The sequence below is a fragment of the Micromys minutus genome (assembly GCF_963924665.1).
Source record: "Micromys minutus genome assembly, chromosome: 10".
Taxonomy (NCBI): Eukaryota; Metazoa; Chordata; class Mammalia; order Rodentia; family Muridae; genus Micromys; species Micromys minutus.
The window spans coordinates 34396272-34415332 of record NC_137979.1 but is presented as its reverse complement, the minus strand read 5'-3'; the positions used below and the strand labels follow the sequence as shown (position 1 = coordinate 34415332).

The window sequence follows — 19061 nt, the reverse complement described above, 5'->3', positions numbered from 1 at the left end:
GGGAGTAGTGTAGGATATGTAATGAATTTGAAATACTCTGTCTCAGCACAAATAAAAACAATACAAGTGGCAGATCTCTGAATTCAAGGCCAGTCTGTCCTCCAAGTGAGTTCCAGGGTTGCATAGAGAGACCCTGTCCCAAAAAGAAAAAACAAAAAACAGCAAAAAGAAGCTATATATATATATTCATAATTACCATTTCATTCTTTATAAATCTTCTACATTTATTCTTGTGGATCCTTTTTCTCAAAGAAATGTATTTTACCCCACACCTGTAACTTCGTACTCCTCAGGCTGGGCAAGAGAGTTTGAGGCCACCCTCAGCTTCACAGTGATATCCTGCCTGTGTATACTTTGGCCTTGAACTCAACTGTGTGACTAAGTGTGGCCTTGATCTCCCAATCCTGCTTTTGCCTCTTAGATGCTATTCTAGGATTGCAGGTATACCCTCAGAGATTCTGGGGCTTTGCTTGTTTGTTTTTAAATCCAAAATATGAAGACATTTATTTGACATTTTCATGTTAGTGTTTTAATGAAGAAAAACTCATTGTTTGTTCCAGCTGCAGATGACCCTCCCCGGCCTGCCTTTGATTCATTGCTGTCTCGGGACATGGCAGGGTACATGCCAGCTCGGGCAGATTTCATTGAGGTAACAAACACTTGCTTTTAGCATACAATAAGGGGAAAGTGCTAAGGTTATTATCTCTCACTGAAGGAAGATTAGGATTTCAGGGCTGTGGAGTGATATTTGCTTGTCTCCCCCCCCCCCCCCCCCGCCCCACCCCCGGCTGTGAGTACTCTTACCTTTTAGCAGTGACAGTTCTGAGAACCAACCTCTTAGGGTACAGTGGTGTTGCTCCCACCAACTTCATCGGTGTGAAATGTCTGTAGTTGTCGTTCCACAGTGAGGGGGTTTTCAAAGGTTTGCTGTTTCAAGGTTGACAAGCCAAGGACCGGGTTACATTTTAAGCTTTTATGATTATAAAGTTCCTATTGCAACCAGACTTTGGTGTTATTGTTCAAAAGTAGCACACAAACATTTGAGTTTTAGATAGGCCTGGGCTGTACTGTGAAAGACATCCTCAAAAGAAGTAAAAGGTATTACAGATAGAATATAAACAACAAATAGATACAACTGTCTTTCAATACAAGTTTATTTCCCAAGCCAAGGGCTGGGTAGTGGGTTTATATACATGTGTTCATTAAAACTATGATCCTTACTTAGCCGTGAAATTAAAAAAAATATATATGAAAGTGGTCACGAGTTCAAACTTGGCTATCTGAAGTCATCTGTAGTGCTCTTGGAGTTAGGGGTGTTAAACCAGAGCCCAGCCTGCCATATCCAGGGTGTTTTGTTCACAGCAGTGGGAGTGCATACCTACCCCAGAGTCACTCTTTCCCAGACTGTCTCTGCATAGAGTGTAAGTCATATTAGTACTAACCAGATCCCTCAAAGGTGGTAAAAGGAAAATGAATTTATGCAGAGTGCTTGAAGGTCTAATCAAAGATTCTCTTTGGAATGAACAGATTACAAAACATTTTTAAACAATGGGTTTGGCTTTATTTCTAGTATCGTGGTATCCCAGCCCTTTTTTCCTATTGCTTTCCCTTAGACCAGTATCTGCCTTTTATCCGATTCAGTGCTTAGCAAATGTTTTCTCTTTGCATCTGAAGCATGGCTGTTGTAAAGGAGTTATTCAAAACTGATGGGTTCGGTGTTCTCCTCTAACAGGAGTTTGACAATTACGCAGAATGGGACTTAAGAGACATTGATTTTGTTGAAGACGACTCGGACATCTTACATGGTAACATTTATTTTATCAGAGGCTTATTGAATACAAGTATTGATGACACTGTGCTGGATGCTGGGATATAAGGATTAATAAAACGTTGCCTGCCCTTACAAATTCAGGACTTAGTGGTTGGGTAGTGACATGGCTCAGTGATAGGGTGTGCCCTGGGCCCAGGGCTGGATTCAGGCACTACAGAAAACCAAAATCTAATGGTTAGGTTGCTGAATTTACCTTCTTGCCAAGCTTTGGCCTGTCTGATTCCTGATGATAGTAAGAATATTGATCACATAATAGAACTTGGGAACCATCCAGTCCCTTGGGCTGGAAGCCCACATTGGGGTAGTTGATTAAGTGGCCCTTGCCTCCTTAGGGAAATAGTACACAGACCTTGGATTTCAGCTGTAACTGCAGATACTGTTCACCAGCATTTGTTCACACATAGTTAGGAAATGGTCAAGAGTGTACTTTAGACCAAAATTGGGAGTTATTTCTCAAGATTTTAAATTATATTATTATTACTTAGATATACCTTTGTTTTCACTTGTGTGTGTGTGTGTGTGTGTGTGTATGTGTGTGTGTGTGTGTGTGTGTGTGTGTGTATACACATATCTGGAAGTCATATAGCAACCTTGAGAGCCACTCTTCAGGTGCTGTCCTATCTTTTTCTTGAGATAGTCTCTCACTCTGGCCAGAACTTACCAAGTAGACTAGATATGCAGGGAGCCCTGGGAATATGGTTATCTCCATCTCCCCAGGAATTACAAGTATGTACCATCAAACCTGGCTGATGAGTTTTATTGACTGAACTGCTTCCACAGCTCCTCTTCCCATCTTCCAAATGGAGACAGTGTCTTACATAGCCTAGGGTCCCAAACTTGCCTTATAGCCTGGGATGGTTTTGAACTCCTGATTCTATGTCTAGCTCCTGGATGCTACATTTACTGGGATACATCACTTTCCTCCACATTGGAGACTAAGTGCTATGAACTGTATGGTAACACAAACAAATACGAGTATTTAGAGAGTATTTCAGAAGCTCTGGAAATGAAGGGAGTGTCTTCCTGGCAGCACACCAGGTGTACCTTGTTTATGGCTCTGCCTCTTGCAGTAGCTTTTCTGGCAGCATAACCGTGGCTGACACATGTTGCCCCCAGCAATCTCTCAGAAAAACAAGGAGTCCAGGAGCCCAAAGACTCAGAAAGGAACTTTTAAGCATACCTGGCACACAGCGGGGCACAAGTTGGTGGGAATCAGGACATTGATTCAAGCTTGGGCTTGCTTCTGAGTCATGGTGGAATCCTGGGCAAGTCCTTGGAGTCCTGTTTCTTTATGTCCATATTAATAAAGTGACACCGGTTAATCAGGGTGTACATGTGTCCAGTGATGATGGTGTGCAATGTAGATTGGTGTTATTATTTCATACCATTGTACTTCTAATACGACTGCACATTAGCAACATTCCATTTAGGCTCCCTCACTCATAATACTGAAAGGAAGTTGGGCTGATGTCAACAAGCTCTTTCTTTGTGTCACCCAAAGATTTGTGTTGATTCATGGAATTTATCTAATAAAGTCAGCTTCGTGGTCTATTAAAGAGGCATGAGTACAATAGAATGATAGTTAACTGCATTCCAAGTATACCAGCAGGTTCCTAAAATGGGCCCAGGAAACGCATGTTCTGTATAACAATATCTGAGGAAAATAAGGAAGTTCTGAAGTCTCATAAGTGGTACTGTCTCCTACCTTGTTGAAATAAGCTATTACTGGTTCAGAAAGAAACAAGAGGACTCAATAAGTCTCTGGTCTTGTGATATTGTGAGATTTCCAGGCAGGTACTTAGTGAGCGCACTCACCTCCTTTCATCTATGAAAAAAAATCTCTCTAACCCCTTTCTTAAATGTCCCAGGGTCCTGAGCCTATGGGTGGATCATCTTTCTGGTTCTTGTTCCATAACCCAGGGAAGCTGGAGGCACCAGGTACTGTGTGCTGAATCAGGGTTTGCAGTGCTGAATCAGGGTTACATGCTAGCATAATTTGTGCTCCCTCTGACTGGCTGGTCTCAGGTTAACTCTGTAGCCAAGGCTGGCCTGGAGTCCTGTGTGTCTGTCTTATTTTCAGGCACTGATACTCATTCATGTGCCACCATGCCAAACTTCATGCCATCTCTGTGTGAGAACTCAACTGCTCTGCCAGCAGTGGACCCTTTTATTCTCCACTCCACGGTGTATGTTTTTTACTTATATTCCCAGTTTTTAGATCTTTAACCATATACCAGAGGTCCAGCTGAACTTTCTGCATTCACTTGGTACTGTCTCTCATTTTATAAAAATCCAGTTGTATATGCTTACCTGGTTAGATAGAAGTGCTATAATACTACTACTAATAGCTAAGACATATTTCATTTACTGTTTGCCAGGTGCCATTTTAAGTCCTTCACATGTATGATTTTCCCCCCATTGGGACAGGGTCTTGCTCTGTAACCCAAGCTATTCTCAAACTCGATTTTTCTGCTTTAGTCTACTGTCTCACAGGTATGTACCACTTCACCTAGCTCTGTGAAGTCATCTGATACAGAACCCTATGAGTTGACGGAGAAACTGGAACAGTCAAGTAATCACCTGATATTTATATATATATATACAGACATACATACATACAGGCAGCAAGTAGTAGAACCATTCCCACAGTCTGTTCTTAGCATTGTACAATACTATCAAGGTTTTTTTTGAAGGGGGTGGGTAGTGGGAAGTATTAAATATGAATCCTACACCACCGCTGGCAGGGCACTGGAGGGCAGGCTGGACTATTCTCAGCCCGGCAGACTCTGACTCATAGCTCTCAAATCTCTGCACCTGGTTTGCTAAGTTCCCTTGGCAGGTCACTGCCATACCAACCTTAGGTTTCCAAATTCCCAGGGCCTTTTGGGGTACACTTCTTGCAAACCCATGCTTTGCTGCCGTTCTTTTCTCTCTGGAACCCAGTTGAGTCACCATGAGAAGGAAAACAACACACAAACTTAGTTTAGACTCAACAGTTGCTGGATGCAGCAACTAGCATCCTAATTTGTAAGGCATTCTAAGGTTCAGGCTCTGCCACCTGAACTGGGAGCTTCCCCTGCCTACATTTTGTGTCTATCGTCTTTCCTGTCCAAAAGAAAGTATCTGCCCTGCCTCTCCTTTTCCTCTCTCTGACCTGGAAGTCCTGTCTACTCCTCGCCCAGTGATTGGTCCCTGAAATTTTCATTTATTAGGGGAAGGCTCTGCCACATTGGGTAATGTTTATTTAATTATATGTGTGTGCATGTGTGTATGTCATGGCACTGATGGCAATCAGAGGACAACTTGTAGGAGTTGGTTCTTTTTTTCACCAATGGTTGTTTCAGGGATCAAAGTCAGATTGTCTGGTTTGGTGGTATGTGTCTTTATGTACTGAATCATCTCAGTGGCCCCCTTTTTGTTTGTTTTGTTTTGAGTTGGGGTTTTATACTGTAGAGCAGGCTAGCTTCAAACTTACAGCTGTTCTTCCGTGGTGACCTTCCGAGTGCGGGGCTTAGAGGCGAGAGACAATGTACCTATGACATCCAGTCTTCACATCCTTTATATTTTTGTTGCTGTTTTTTTCCTTGGCTCACATTTTTAGTCTTATGTAGCTGCACCACATGGAGAGGTGAGAAAAGATAATAATTTCTTTTTACATTCAAAGAAATATGAAAAGTTAAGTAATTTGCCTCTGGCTTCCTAATAACTGACCTTAATCATTAGGTTACATTGTCTTCATTTGTAGTGTTATTTTTGTGCATCTTGGCCAAAAGTTTGCAGAGGCAAATAGTTTTCTATATATCCCTGGCTGTCCTGGAATTCGCTCTGTAGACCAGGCTGGCCTTGAACTAGAGAGATCTACTTGCCTTTGCTTTCCAAGTGCTTGCATTAAAGGTGTGTACCGCCATGCCTGGCCCTGTTTATTTATTTTTAACTGTTTATATGTATATGTGTGCATGAGAAGGCCAGAGGAAGGTGTCCAGTGTCTTCCTTTATCACCATTAGTCAGGGTTCTCTAGAGTCATAGAATTTATGGATTGTCTGCAGTCCAACTAACCCAACAGTGGGCAGCTGTGAATGGGAAGTCCAAGAGTCTAGTGGTTGCTCAGTCCCACAGGCTAGTTGTTTCAGCTGGTCTTCTGTATCAGCTGGACTCCTGAGGAAGTAGGTTTCAACAGCTGTGCTGGCAAGTGCAAGCTGGTAAAGAAGAGTGTCTTCCTTATTCCAATATCCATATACTGGCCTCCAGCAGCAGGTGTGGCTCAGATTAAAGGTGGGTACCACACCTGGATCTGGAACCTGTTTTGTCCCAGGTTGTCCTTGAACTCAGAGATCTGCTTGCCTCAGTCTCCTGGGATTAAAGGCCTATACTGTCTTGCCTGGGCCTAAGCTTTTCATGAACACTATGCCTTAAGATCTCCATGTCATGATCTTGGTCAGAAGCCTGAGTCTTCCAGCCTCAAGATCAGGATCACAGGTGTGCCTTCCATTTCTGGATTGTAGTTCTTTCCAGATGTAGTGAAGTTGACAACCAGGAATAGCCATCACAACTATCCATATTTTTTGAGACAGCATTTATCACTGAACTTAAAACTCCCCGTTCTGGCTAGGCTGCCTGGTCAGCAAGCTCCCAGGGTCTGTCTATCTCTAGTCCTCCAGCTGTGGTTGCAGACACGTGCAGCTGTGCCCAGCCTTTTAAACATTTGAACTCAGGTCTTTTGCTTTTGTAGCAATTACTCATACCCACTGAGCCATCTCCTTAACCTTGCTTTTTTTTTTTTTTTTTTTTTTTTTTTTTGTTGTTTTGTTTTGTTTTTGTTTTTTAAGATTTATTTATTTGCCAGGTGAGGGGGTACATTTAATCCATTTTACACTCATTTTATAGAAATAAGAACGCAGAAGGCAGAAACAGGAGGATCTCTGAGTTTGGGGTCAGTCTGGTCTATGTGTAGTCCAGGACACCCAGGACTATATGGAGATCTTATCTCAAAAGCCACCATAAAGAGCTCTCCCTTTATATTTTAAAATTATGTTTGTGTGTGTGCACAGCTATGTCCACATGAGTGCAAGCGCCTACAAAGGCTAGAGATCATCACTTTCCCCAGAGCTTGAGTTCTAGGAACTAAACCACAACCCTCTGCAAGTGCTCTTGACTACTGAACCATCTCTATAGTCTCAGACTCCAGTTGGAAATAACCTTGAACCTGACCCTCCTACCTCTACCTCCCAATGTTGGGATTACAGGTTTGACTCAGATACTTTTGCTTCTTGTGATTACCTGTTTGTGTCCCTGCATTAAGGATTTTGATTGGCCTCTGCAGTTAAGTCCTCTCTCTCAGTTGACTTTCTTGCCAAGCAAGCAGTAAGTGCCTTCTGTCAAGAAAACAGAAACATGCTGCTAGCTATTTTGAACAATGTTAGAAATACATTGCAGTGGGAAGGAGCTGCCTCTGTCTTCTGCCCACTTCTTAAAATATTTTAAGGCCAGCCATTTGGAAACTATCAGTCCCCAGTGTAATCACAGGGCAACTGTTCTTCCCCCAGAGCTGAGATTTCAGGACCTTGTGTCAGTGGGTAGGTTCTGAATGGTTCTGTTCAGTGCTCTCTGGCCAGTTTGTCTGGCAACTCGTGCAGGTCCTCAGAGGTTTTACAGAGCCTGCCTTCTTCCTACCCTGCTGTGCACCTCCCTGGGTTGTTATCCTGTTAAGATTTTACAGACTTTGCTGCTGAGTGTGCTTTATAAGAAAGGGGGTCATTTCCAATACTACTTCTTCTCTGGGAGAATTCCAGCTCTTCTACCGTTTTGACTGTTTCTTCCCATGTTGCCTGGAGCCAGTGGCACTGAAATGATCAGGCAGCAGAACCAGTGGTTAGCAGTATTTATTTATAGATTATTTTTGTAGTACCATCTCAAGGTTACTTCTGTTTTAATTTAGTCATTCCTACACAAGTCTCGGGAAACAACAAAGTAAAATTAGCATTTTACAAAATTACAGCAATGTCTTTATCAAACTTATCTCTAATTTGCACTGTTGAGTTAGCTCTCCAAGATACTTCTCTTATATAGAATAGATAGTGAAGGATTTAAAGGACCAAAGAGTGGGTATTTCCACTAGGATGACTTTTGTTCTTCAGTTCAGAATTGTTTCTTCTCAGTCCTTCCGTTCTCATAAGAAATTTCATTATAAATTTTGTACGTGGTCACACTATATGTCAGACTTGTTCTCTTCTGCTTTCCACAGCCTGCCCACCAACTGGTTAAATAAAGGCAGGGTGTGGATTTTCCTGTGGCGTCAGAATTGTCTCAAATCAAGAAATGCTTCATTCTTAAGTTTGTAATGGAGAGTGTGGTGGCACATTCCCTCTTCCCAGCACTGAGTTCAGGGACAACTTTCCAGGCCAGACAAGGTTGCATAGTAAGATTGTCTGTAAAAAGGAGGTAGGTAGGAAGGAAGGAAAAAGAGGAAAAAATGATGTTTGTTACCTAAACGATTTGATGATCTATCTCCTTAAATCTATTGGGGGGTGGTGTTTGCAGGTTTTCGCACAGCTACCCTGAACCCTAATACTTCTAAGTTAGAAATCCATGTGTTACCACTGTGCCCAGCTAAAATATATTACCTTGACCCCAGCCTTCCAGGATTGTACAGGGCTCTAGACTTTTCTTTGCCTTCATACCAAAAAAAAAACCCTGATTTTTATGCATCATTATATTGCAAGGGTCCATGATTCACTGAAGAATGATGCCCCAGACTCAAATAGTGTGAAAAGCAAAAATGGTTTTATTCTGCAGAAGTCCTTCATGCTAGGGTCTACCATTTACCAAGGTGGAGACGCCCCAGTGAGCTGGAAGGCCCAATTTAAAGTACATTAGAGGAATTATTTCGAGGGGTAGGTGACCTTTATCTTAATTGGTTGGCTTTATATCTAGGGACATTCCAGAACCATTGTTGGGGATGGGGGGCACTAGAAACTGTTATTGACCCATTGCCCTTGCTTCAAGTCAGGTGTTAGGGCAGCTTCTGATTGGCTGTCTGAGGCCTAGGGTTTTTACCTATACTTACCCAGTTCTTGGAAACAGAGGTCTAGGCCTAGTCTAGAAGTACAGTTTGAAGCTTGTCATGGAGTCAGCCTGTCTCAATATTCTGTTCTCTTACTTCATCAGTCCTATTTGTTTTTCTTCAATCACATAGTTTGATTTGAGTACAAATGTGGGCTTTAAACTGTTCTGTGGAAGGACCTTTGAGGCTGTTGCTGGGAAAGGTTGCTGGGCCTATAGTAGGAAACTCAGCTAGGTGAGATCTAACTTACTGTGCCGAATAAGATTTTGATTGAAAACAGTGTTTAAGATTAATAGAACATGACTCATTGCTGTCCTGGGCTAATCTTGAACATGGACATCTGTATAAAGGGTGAAGATGAGATTGCATTGCTTTTGAATTATCAGCATTTCAGGGGCTCTGAATACTAATTTGGAATGAAGCTTGCTTGTTGGAAGATAAATGAGTATTCCCAGGCAGAGTCAAATTCATTGCTAGAAAGACTGGTGGGTTTTTGGTTTTCTTTATTTATATATATATATATCACTTGACACTTGGATTGTGCACTTTGGTTTTCAAGACGTGGCAGGTTGTTTTGCTATGCTGAGAATCTTACTTCCTTGAATGTACTCAGTAATGAGAAAACACAAATACCATACTACATTTACACAAAGCTTAAAGACATAATAATTCTAGAGTGTGTTGAAGTCATTAAATTACAGTGCTTTCAGACTCTCATGAAGAGTGGTTATTAAGCAGTGTGGTGCTAAGTTATATGCTTCTGGGGTTTCTTCTAGAATTGTTAACAATTAGTCTTCACTTTTTAACCCTGGAGGTCTTCTAATTATAAACTGCCTGTGCAGTTTTTTTAATTAATCATTTTATTCATTTACATTTCAAATGTTATTCCCCTTCAACCAATCTTCCTTGTGTTTTTTTTTTAACTTTTAAGTTATTTATTAATAAACTATTAAGGATAGGACTAACAGAGACAGTAATGCCACTGACAGATAGCCAGCAGGTGGAAGGTTCATTGTTTTTTAGCCAGGGTTTCTCTTTGTACACTGGCTGTCCTTGAACTTGCTCTGTAGACCAGACTGGCCTTAAACTCAGAGATCCCCTTGCCTCTGTCTCCCGATTTCAGGAATTAGAAGTGTGCCTCACCTCCCCAAGTTCATTGTTTTCCTAACAGCTCTGCACCCGTTCACCTGCATAGTGTAGTGGGTCCACGGGAAACTAATAGGAGACATAGTGTGCCATGTAGGGCTTGAGCTTCCACAAGTGCTGGAGTGTGGCAGGAGGGCTAGAAGCGAGGGAACTACACCAACAAGCAGTACTGTAAAATAATCCTCACTCCCACTGCAGTTGGAGAAGGCAGGGAGCACAGTCAGTGTGACCATGTTCTTCTATGAGAAGGCATCTGGATGACAAGGAGCAAGATGTCTGGGATTAGGCAGAAAGTGATAGCTGGCTATGTAAAAAGAGGTGAAAAGAGGTTCCAGGTTGGTTCCTGTCTTAGACAACTAACTGTATTGTGATGCTGTTAACCAAGATAAGAGTTTCTAGAAGATGGGAAAGAGGCAGAAATGTGTAAGTGCTATGGACACCATGTGAGTAGTGATGTCCAACGGGATGTAAAGCTTAGAGTGATTGTGAGGGGTTTATAGTCTGGTGGAATTTAGAACCCGGAAGCTGAAGAGCTTGTAGAAATGAGGTGACGAGTGAAAGCGGGGCAGGAACCTTAGGAACTTTGAAGGTGGAAAGAATGTGGTGGGGAAGGAAAGACAGTTGCATTGATTCCAGCTCTCCCTCTTGTTCATCTTGACACCAAAGCTAGAAGGTTTGGGGCATGAGCAAGCAAGGCATGGCTTTGCAGCAGTTAAGCGGCTTGATGCATCTTTCCATTCTGAGTACAGAACTCGGCAGCTGAAAATGCTGTTTGAGCAGCGTGCCAGCGCTGTCCATCAGGGCTGTCCAGCCGTCGTCTCCTGAACTGAACCTGTGCCATTGCAGCAGTAGCACTGTCTGGTCTGGGTTTGGTCGCTCTGCTACTAAAATAATAACAATATGATGGAGAAACTTAGTGTGTTCGGATACTTTTTATAGAAAAGTGATGGTTTGGTTAAGCCAGGTGTGGTAACATATATTTATAATCCCAGCTCTCAGGGGCAGAAGCAGAAGGATAGCTGTGAGTTCAAAGCCAATATGGCAAAACTCTGGGTCAACACTCTCCCTTAAAAATAATTGTTTGGAAGGGAATTCTTTGTCTTACCTTTTATGTTTATTATTTATATGTACATTTGTATTTATAGCTCTGAAGATGGCTGTGGTGGATATCTATCATTCCAGGTTAAAAGAGAGGCAAAGACGGAAAAAGTAAGTGTGGAGAAGCCATGTTTTCTCTCACCTCTGGACTGTTGATTGCACGTTGTCCATAGGGAACACTCTACTTGGGGCTTGACATGTGACCTTGTACTCACCGCCTTGGGTTGTGGTACGTGGAATAGGGTTTGTCTGTGTAGCTCTGGATTTCCTGGAACTGATCTGTAGACCAGTCTCAAACTCAGATCTACTTGCCTCTGCCTCAAGTGATAGGCTTGAAGGTGTGCACAACTGCCCAGCTTTGATCCATAAGTGTTTTAAAAACTGGGCAGTTTTACTGTTCTTCCCTTTCCAGCAGACCAGAAATAGACACTCAAGGACAGGAAGTCTAGCTCAGCAGTAGTGGAAGACAGACATTACATCAAGATATACATTAAGACATAAAAATTATGATATATTGACCAGTGTTGTATTACAGTGGCTAGCAATTTAGAAAGGTATTCAGAGTGTGTGACTGTGCAGGTGTGTGCCATGTACGCACACATGTTTGTTGTTATGATAGTACTGATTTCTAGATTCAGTTGTATCTGCAATAAAAAGGAGATGTCACTGAGAGAGACTTGAAGGACCACAATTTCATCTGTAGTGATGCTTTCTCCAGCATGTCTGGAACAGCTTTTATGGGCACTGCAGAAGCTCACAGCTGCTCCTTGAGAAGCCTCAGTGCTATTCACAAACATCTCTGGTACACATCAGAGGTTCTGGATGTGTAACCCAGTGAGGTTTATTAAATTTGCTTTGTGTAGCACTCATAATTACAGAGTAACAAATACAAGTAGAACTTGGTTGTTGAGAGTTGCTGTTAAGTCTTACATTCATGATGTTCTTCCATTTAAACATGGTCAGTCTATATTTCAAGTGGCTTCAAAGTATGTAAATGCATGCTTATAAATGCTTAATATGTAATCATGTGTCCTTGCTTAGATCTTGGCTAGCATTTCACTTACATGACTGCTCTTAATTATCATTTCTACAAGTTGTGTAGATTATCATATTGACAGATTCCTTTTCCATCTTGATACACACATGTTTCTCAGCATTTGTCAGTAGTAACAGAGTCATCTGTGAGAGTCCTCTATGTCCCAAGAGGGACAGGATGGTGTCTCCATTTGGAGCAGTGGTTCTCAACCTTCCTAATGCTATGACCCTTTAACACATTTCCATAAAATTATTTTGTTGCTACTTCATAACTGTAATTTTGCTACTGTTCTGAATCTTAATGTAGATATTGATAGGCAAGATACCTTATATGTGACCCCCTCAAAGGGGGCCATGACACACTGGCTAAAAACTACTGATTAGAGGGTAATTCAGAAGTATATGGAGACTAACTTCTCTGGACCCTAATATTCTACCTCATAGAAGACACAAATGTGAAACTTTAAAAAAAATTTTTTTTTTACTTTATTTATTTTATTTGAAGCAGGGTTTTTTTCTTTGTAACCCTGGTTGTCCTGAAACTGGCTTTGCAAACCAGACTGTCCTCGAATTCAGACATTCACTTGCCTCTGCCTCCTGAGTGCTGATATTAAAGCTGTGTGCCACCACTCCCCAACCTGAAACTTAGTTTCAATACATAGGTGATTGTGTTTTTTTATTCTAGGATTATAAGAGATCACGGATTAGTCAACCTTAGAAAGTTCCGACGTGAGTATGGGCTGATCCTTTTATTCTAAATGCTTCTAACATTGTTGAGTACCTTCCGGTCATTGTGGAGTATTCATAATCCACCTTGCATGCTAGCTAGCATCACTGAGGAAGAGTTAAAGGTTCTGATGCAGGACTGATACTGTCAGTCACTAGTAAAGAGTATCTAGCATATTGAAGGAGATGCTGATTCCTTGCACAGAAACCAAAAGCAAAACAAAACCAAAAGATTGGAGGTAGGTCTGATCCAGAGTGACAGTAAAGAGTCATTCATTTATAGTCAACAACATTGCCTAAGGATTAATTGTTATAGTAATTACAGCATAAATATTAATGGATCATTTTCTAGACAGTGGGGTTTCAAAACGATGTGTTAATCATAATCTTGGTCTTTAGGTTATAAAAACATTTTTGTAGAGCTGGAGAGATGGTCACCAATTAAGAGCACTTGCTGCTCTTGCATAGGAGGATTGGGGTTTGGGTCCCAACACCCACACACTCACCTGGTGGCTCATCACCATCTATTTCTTATTTGAGTTCCACGGTATTTGATGCCCTTTTTTTACCTCTGTGAGCACACATACATACATGCAGGCACAGCACACATGCAATTTTTTTTTTTTTTGGGGGGAGAAAAATCAGTAGAGGGTTTGGTTGAGTCTCACAATTGGAAGAGTGCCTGCCTCAGTGCAGCATAAATCAGCTGGTCACCCAGGGATTTTCCAGACGAAATATTCTTTGGTTGCTTGGTTGGTTTTTTTGCGACAAGATTTGGCTGATTACTCTGGCTAGCCTCCTGCCTCTACCTCGAGTGCTGGGCTTACAGGCTGATGTCCCTCTGCCTAGTTGGGTGGTTTCTTACATTTTTACTTTCCTTGTTTTCCTGCAGTAATCTGTATCTGAAATTTTGGCCAGTATTGTTTGATAACACAGGTTCTGCCTTTTTAATTCCCTTTCTCTTGTGACAGCAGTGCCCAGTCTTGTGCCTGGTCCCATGCTAATTAGAAGTCATAAAGAGGGACATCAGTAGTACTTAGTAGTAGAGACAGTCTCCATGATAACATTCTTTCGTGAGGAGCTGTGATGCTATAATTATGATTAATGACTGTGTTCTCGGCTGTTCTGTTTGCATGCTGTCATGTGCACCTTAGTCATGTGAGGTTAGGAAAATGTCCTTGCGTTTCACTTCCTGTTTTAAAAAGTAATGCCACAGATTTGGAGGTTCTTACATTCTCTGACATGTTGTTTCAATTCTTCAGTGATGGAACGGCGGTATCCCAAGGAGGTCCAAGACCTTTATGAAACAATGAGGAGGTTTGCGAGGATTGTGGGGCCAGTGGAGCACGACAAGTTCATTGAAAGCCATGCCTGTAGGTGTTCGGAACTCATGGGGGTGTGAGATTTAAAAGCCAGGGGGATTGGGGTTTGCTGGCCAACATCTAGCTCCAGGCTTACTGAGAGACTGTTTCAGAGGGATAAGGTAGAAAATGATGTTACAAGACAACCATAAAGTCTTCCTCTGGCCTCTGCTTGTGTGCACCACACAGAGGCACACACACACCTACATTCAAGAGAGAAAAAACTTCAGTAACTTACAAGTTAGAAGAGGGTTTTTGTTTAGGGGGATTTTTTTGTTTTGTTTCTTTTTTGGTGTCTTTTGTTTTTGTCTTTGTTTTAAAACAGTATCTTGCTATGTATGTAACCTAAAGCATTCTGAGTAGTCCAAGCTTAGCTCTACTTAAAATCCTCCTGCCTTAACCGTCCTAAAACTGCAATACAGGTGTGTGCCACCATGTGTAGCACTTTTTACTTCTTATAGGATGTGTCAATTATCTTGAGAAGCAGAGGGAACATGATGTGTCTGTGTGGCCAGCCTCAGTGGTGTCAGCATAGTAGCCGTCCAGTGTCATTTGACTGCCCAAGCCCTTCTGTTTTGACCATTAGCTGGATATTCTGAAGCTAGTTCCAAATACTGTATTTGTTTTGCCTATAAATATTTTAGTATTAAAACTAGTTTAAGTCATGGGAACAGGGTTGTTGAATTGTGGAAATGGCACTTCCATCTTCCCCTGGCCTTTCTCTAATGTTCCTAAGAGCATTCATCCCAGCTATAATTGGACCTTCCACCATAAAAAAAATTGAAGTCCTTAAGCGGAGAGGCCTCATTTCTATACTCTGCTCATGAGAGCTGTATATTTATTTGGCTCCTTGCAAGGACCAGCTTTGACATGGAGAGGGGTTTTGACAGAAGAGGTGTCTGGGAGTGGCAAAGACAAATGACTCAAAGTCAAATTGTGGATCCAAGCTGATGGCCTGTGTTTTCCTTCTCTCTGTGTTCTCTAGAGATTTCTCTGTCTATATTCTGTGTGCTTGCTATTCTAAGAGATCTCTCTGTCCATGTCCTGCATGGGTGCGTGCGAGTGTGTGTCTCTGTGTGTGTGTGTCTGTCTGTGTCTGTCTGTCTGTCTGTCTGTCCTCTTTTTATTTTAAAGAATTTCCTGGATGGCTCATCTCTAGCATAACACAGGTTCAGTGTTAATTTTACATATTAATCTAGTCATTTACTCCAGGTTTTCCTTTTGATTATCTTATGAATCAGCATCCCATGACCAGTGTTCTTAAGAGACAACAAGCATACATTTTTTCTTAACATTGCAAAAGAATTCAGAGATCTGTCTTTTTATGCACAGATTATAAAATACTTGGGTGGGACACTGCTCTGCAATTACTCTTTACCACACCTGGGCCCATCTTTGTTCTATCTCAGACTGACCTTGAACTCTAGAATCTGCCTGTCTTTGTGTCTTTCTGACAAGCTGGCTCATAGAGTAGCTACCTTTGTTCCTTTAGATTCATGAAGCCCCTCGTAATTCATATTGCATCCTTATGTTTTGCATAGTATTTAGAGTTTTTTTCCATAACCTTAAGGGCTGTCCTGAGGTCCCAAAATTTACCATTTTGTAGAGACAGCCACATTCTCAATTCCTGGACTTGTCCTGTTTCTAATTCTCATGAAGTCATTATCATAACAGGTAAGGCATTCCAAAACAAGCCGTACACCCACAGCAGCATTTATACTCATGGAAGCTCACACTGGGGCCCTGTCCCAGCAGCAGGGACTGTGTCACTCTGTCCCCACCAGGCATACACCAGGCTCAGCATCCCCTGGAAGCTCACACTGGGGCCCTGTCCCAGCGGCAGGAACCATGTCACTCTGTCCCCACCAGGTCCACACCTTTAGTTCTAAGAAGTTTTAGTTGTGTTGTTTTGATTTCCTAGAAACGTCTTTTGCCATTACTTTCATTGTGCAAATATTTCTTAGGAAGTATCTCAGGCATTTGTCTGAGCCAGATTGATTGTCCTGGGGGAAACACCTTCCTTGGTTGTCAGTGTTTGTATGGTTGGTATCGAGTGACTATTCTTTCCTTCCTGTCCTAGTTTATATCGTTCCTAGCATATGTGTCACTACAGAGAACCACACCCATGGATGGCTTTTCCTTCATCCCATGTTTGAAAAGCACCCAGGTTGGAATGTTCTATCACAAAATAACCCAGCAGTGTAGTGTGGGCTGTGTGCTCAGTAGCAGTTTGTGGTTTATGGAATATGCAGTGCTCTTTGGTCCCTATAGGAAAAGGCTAAAAAGAAAGCATGGCTTGAGTAAAGCTTTGTCCTTCTGGTGCAGCAGAGCCTCATCGAAAGGCAGAGACTGAGTAGAAATGCTTGCACAGTAGGAGGTGGAAAGAAACTTTTAGACAGGGTTTTTCTGTGTAGCCTTGACTATCTTTGAACTCACTGTGTAGAACTCACAGATACCGGCCTGCATCTACCTCCAGAGGAATGGTAGGATTAAAAGTGTATACCACCACCACCACCTAAAATATTAATTGAGCTACTTTTCTCACATTTATAGGTGTCTCCTAAAGTCCCAGTTGTTACCCCAGGAGATGACATTTAGAGGACAGCTGGAGTAGGCTCTTCTCAACTCTTGGGGGAATTTTCTTCTTCCTTTGTGTTTTTGTTTTGTTTTGTTTTGTTTTGTTGTTTTTGAGACAGGGTCTCACTATGTAGCTCTGGCTATCCCGGAACTCACTGTATGGGTTAGGTTACCCTGGAAATAACAGAGATCTACATGTCTCTGCCTCCCAAGTGAGTTCCAGGATAGCCAGGGCTACACTGTTTCAGAAAACAAAAGAGAAAGGGGGCGGGGCTCCTAAGATGACTTCACACAGCCTGCACATATGACAGAATCACAAATCACACCTAACCGTTCCCTGGCATTGCTTTGTTTGTCCAATTTTTCTCCTTTGTTCTCCTGGGTAAACAGTGGAATTTGAACTCCGAAAGGAAATCAAGAGACTCCAAGAATATAGGACAGCAGGCATTACCAGTTTTTGTAGTAAGTATGTTTCTACTACCTTCGAATCAAAGTGCCCGTGACTTGCAAATACAAGAGGGGACCTCTTTTTTTTTATAATTTTATTTATTTACTTATTTACTTATTATAAGTACTCTGTAGCTGTCTTCAGACACACCAGAAGAGGGCATCAAATCTCATGACAGATGGTTGTGAACCACCATGTGGTTGCTGGGATTTGAACTCAGGACCTCTGGAAGAGCAGTCTGGAAGTGCTCTTAGCTGCTGAGCCATCTCTCCAGCCCCAAGAGGGGACCTCTTAAGTTTGAAAACTCAACAAACTAACAGACGTTCATATGAGTTTTTAAATTTCCTAGTCAAGTTTCATCTGTTTAGTTCCTATAAACATCAGGTTATCAGGATAAAAATGAAGTTGTGGCACACAGCAAAAAGAAGCACTGCTTTCGAGGTGAGAGTCTGCTTTGACTCTTTAAAAAAGCCTTAGCTTGGGATAGTAGGCCATGTTTTCATTCCAAACTTGGAAGGCAGGTGCTGCGTTTGAGGCCAGCCCGATCTGTTTAGTATATTCTGTAGAGTGAGACCCTGTCAACACAGGAAAGTGAGGTAGGATAGCGTATGTGATTCATATGTTTAACCTCAGCCTTTTAAAACTTACTCATGTACAGCCTCATCATTTTTATTTACCAGGCTTCTACTGGAATATGGTGCTTAAATCTAGTTTACTGAAGGTGCTGGTCATAATTGTATTAGTAGCAGTAAATATCTAACATTTATTTAACGTGTACCAGTTCCATGGGGTACATTTCACCTTCAAGTCATTGGCTATTGTGATAAGCTTATGGGGTGTTGTCACTTCAAATTAATGAAAAAATTAAAGTTTAAAGAGATTATCAAGATAGTTAATAGAAAAGACAGGTCATAAGAAAGGCTGTGCCTAGGCAGCATAGGGCTAGGGTTGGGGAGCTAGTCAGTCTCTTAGAATTACTGAAAGCCACTGGAATGTTTGATGTATAGAAGACACTGAGTAACTATAGCTGAGCAGGATGCATATGTGGACTCTGATGACTCAGCTTGCTTGCCTGGTGCTGGTCTCTGTGCCTGTGGGAAACAGGGAGGCTGTAGTACAAAGGGCTTTATTGTCATTGTATTGGAATTGGTTTTGATGGAAGAATATATGCACTCATGTGCCCTTAGCACTGTATAGCTGATGTATAGCTTAGTTGTATAGAACTGTCATAGGACACTAAATCCCTGGGTGAGATGAAAACAGTAAAACTAATAATCTCCAAAGGCAAGAATATGAGTGGCATTTATTTGTACCTTTGGGCATTTTCTTTCAAAAATGTCAACTTTCAAGGGAATAAAAATTTGCAGTGTAAAGAAAGGGAGATCCTGATGCATGCACTTGGAAAAGGCCAGTGCTGGCTAAGCCCAGTTAGAGCCCTTCAGCTCTGTTGTGCTGCCTTGCAGTCATGTGTCCTCTACCCTAGGTGCCAGGACGTACGATCACCTGAAGAAGACTCGCGAGGAGGAGCGCCTTAAGCGCACTATGCTCTCAGAAGTTCTCCAGTACATCCAGGACAGCAGTGCGTGCCAGCAGTGGCTCCGCCGGCAGGCTGACATGTGCGCAGTTAGGCAGGGCTGGAGGAAGCGCTCCTTCTGGCATGCTTTGGCCTTCTCATATATTTGTGGACATTGTTGTGGGTACTCTGGATAGAAGAGTAGTAAGAATTTTTATTAATCCATCTACAAACTATATAGAACTGGCAGGCTTAAGAAACAAAA

General features: G+C 42.0%; 1 protein-coding gene across 2 annotated transcripts in view; it reads left to right on the top strand.

The window, feature by feature from the left end:
• TADA2A (transcriptional adaptor 2A) overlaps nucleotides 1–19061 on the top strand; it is a 47863-nt gene that overhangs the window by 22910 nt on the left and 5892 nt on the right. The window contains exons 7-13 of one of the 2 annotated variants that reach the window (XM_080923070.1): nucleotides 561–649; nucleotides 1733–1805; nucleotides 11184–11247; nucleotides 12857–12900; nucleotides 14160–14270; nucleotides 17226–17297; nucleotides 18767–18899. In XM_080923070.1, the coding sequence (XP_080779196.1) occupies nucleotides 561–649; nucleotides 1733–1805; nucleotides 11184–11247; nucleotides 12857–12900; nucleotides 14160–14270; nucleotides 17226–17297; nucleotides 18767–18899 (586 nt within the window). The remainder of the gene's footprint in view (nucleotides 1–560; nucleotides 650–1732; nucleotides 1806–11183; nucleotides 11248–12856; nucleotides 12901–14159; nucleotides 14271–17225; nucleotides 17298–18766; nucleotides 18900–19061) is intronic. The other variant, XM_080923071.1, reaches the window with a different exon arrangement.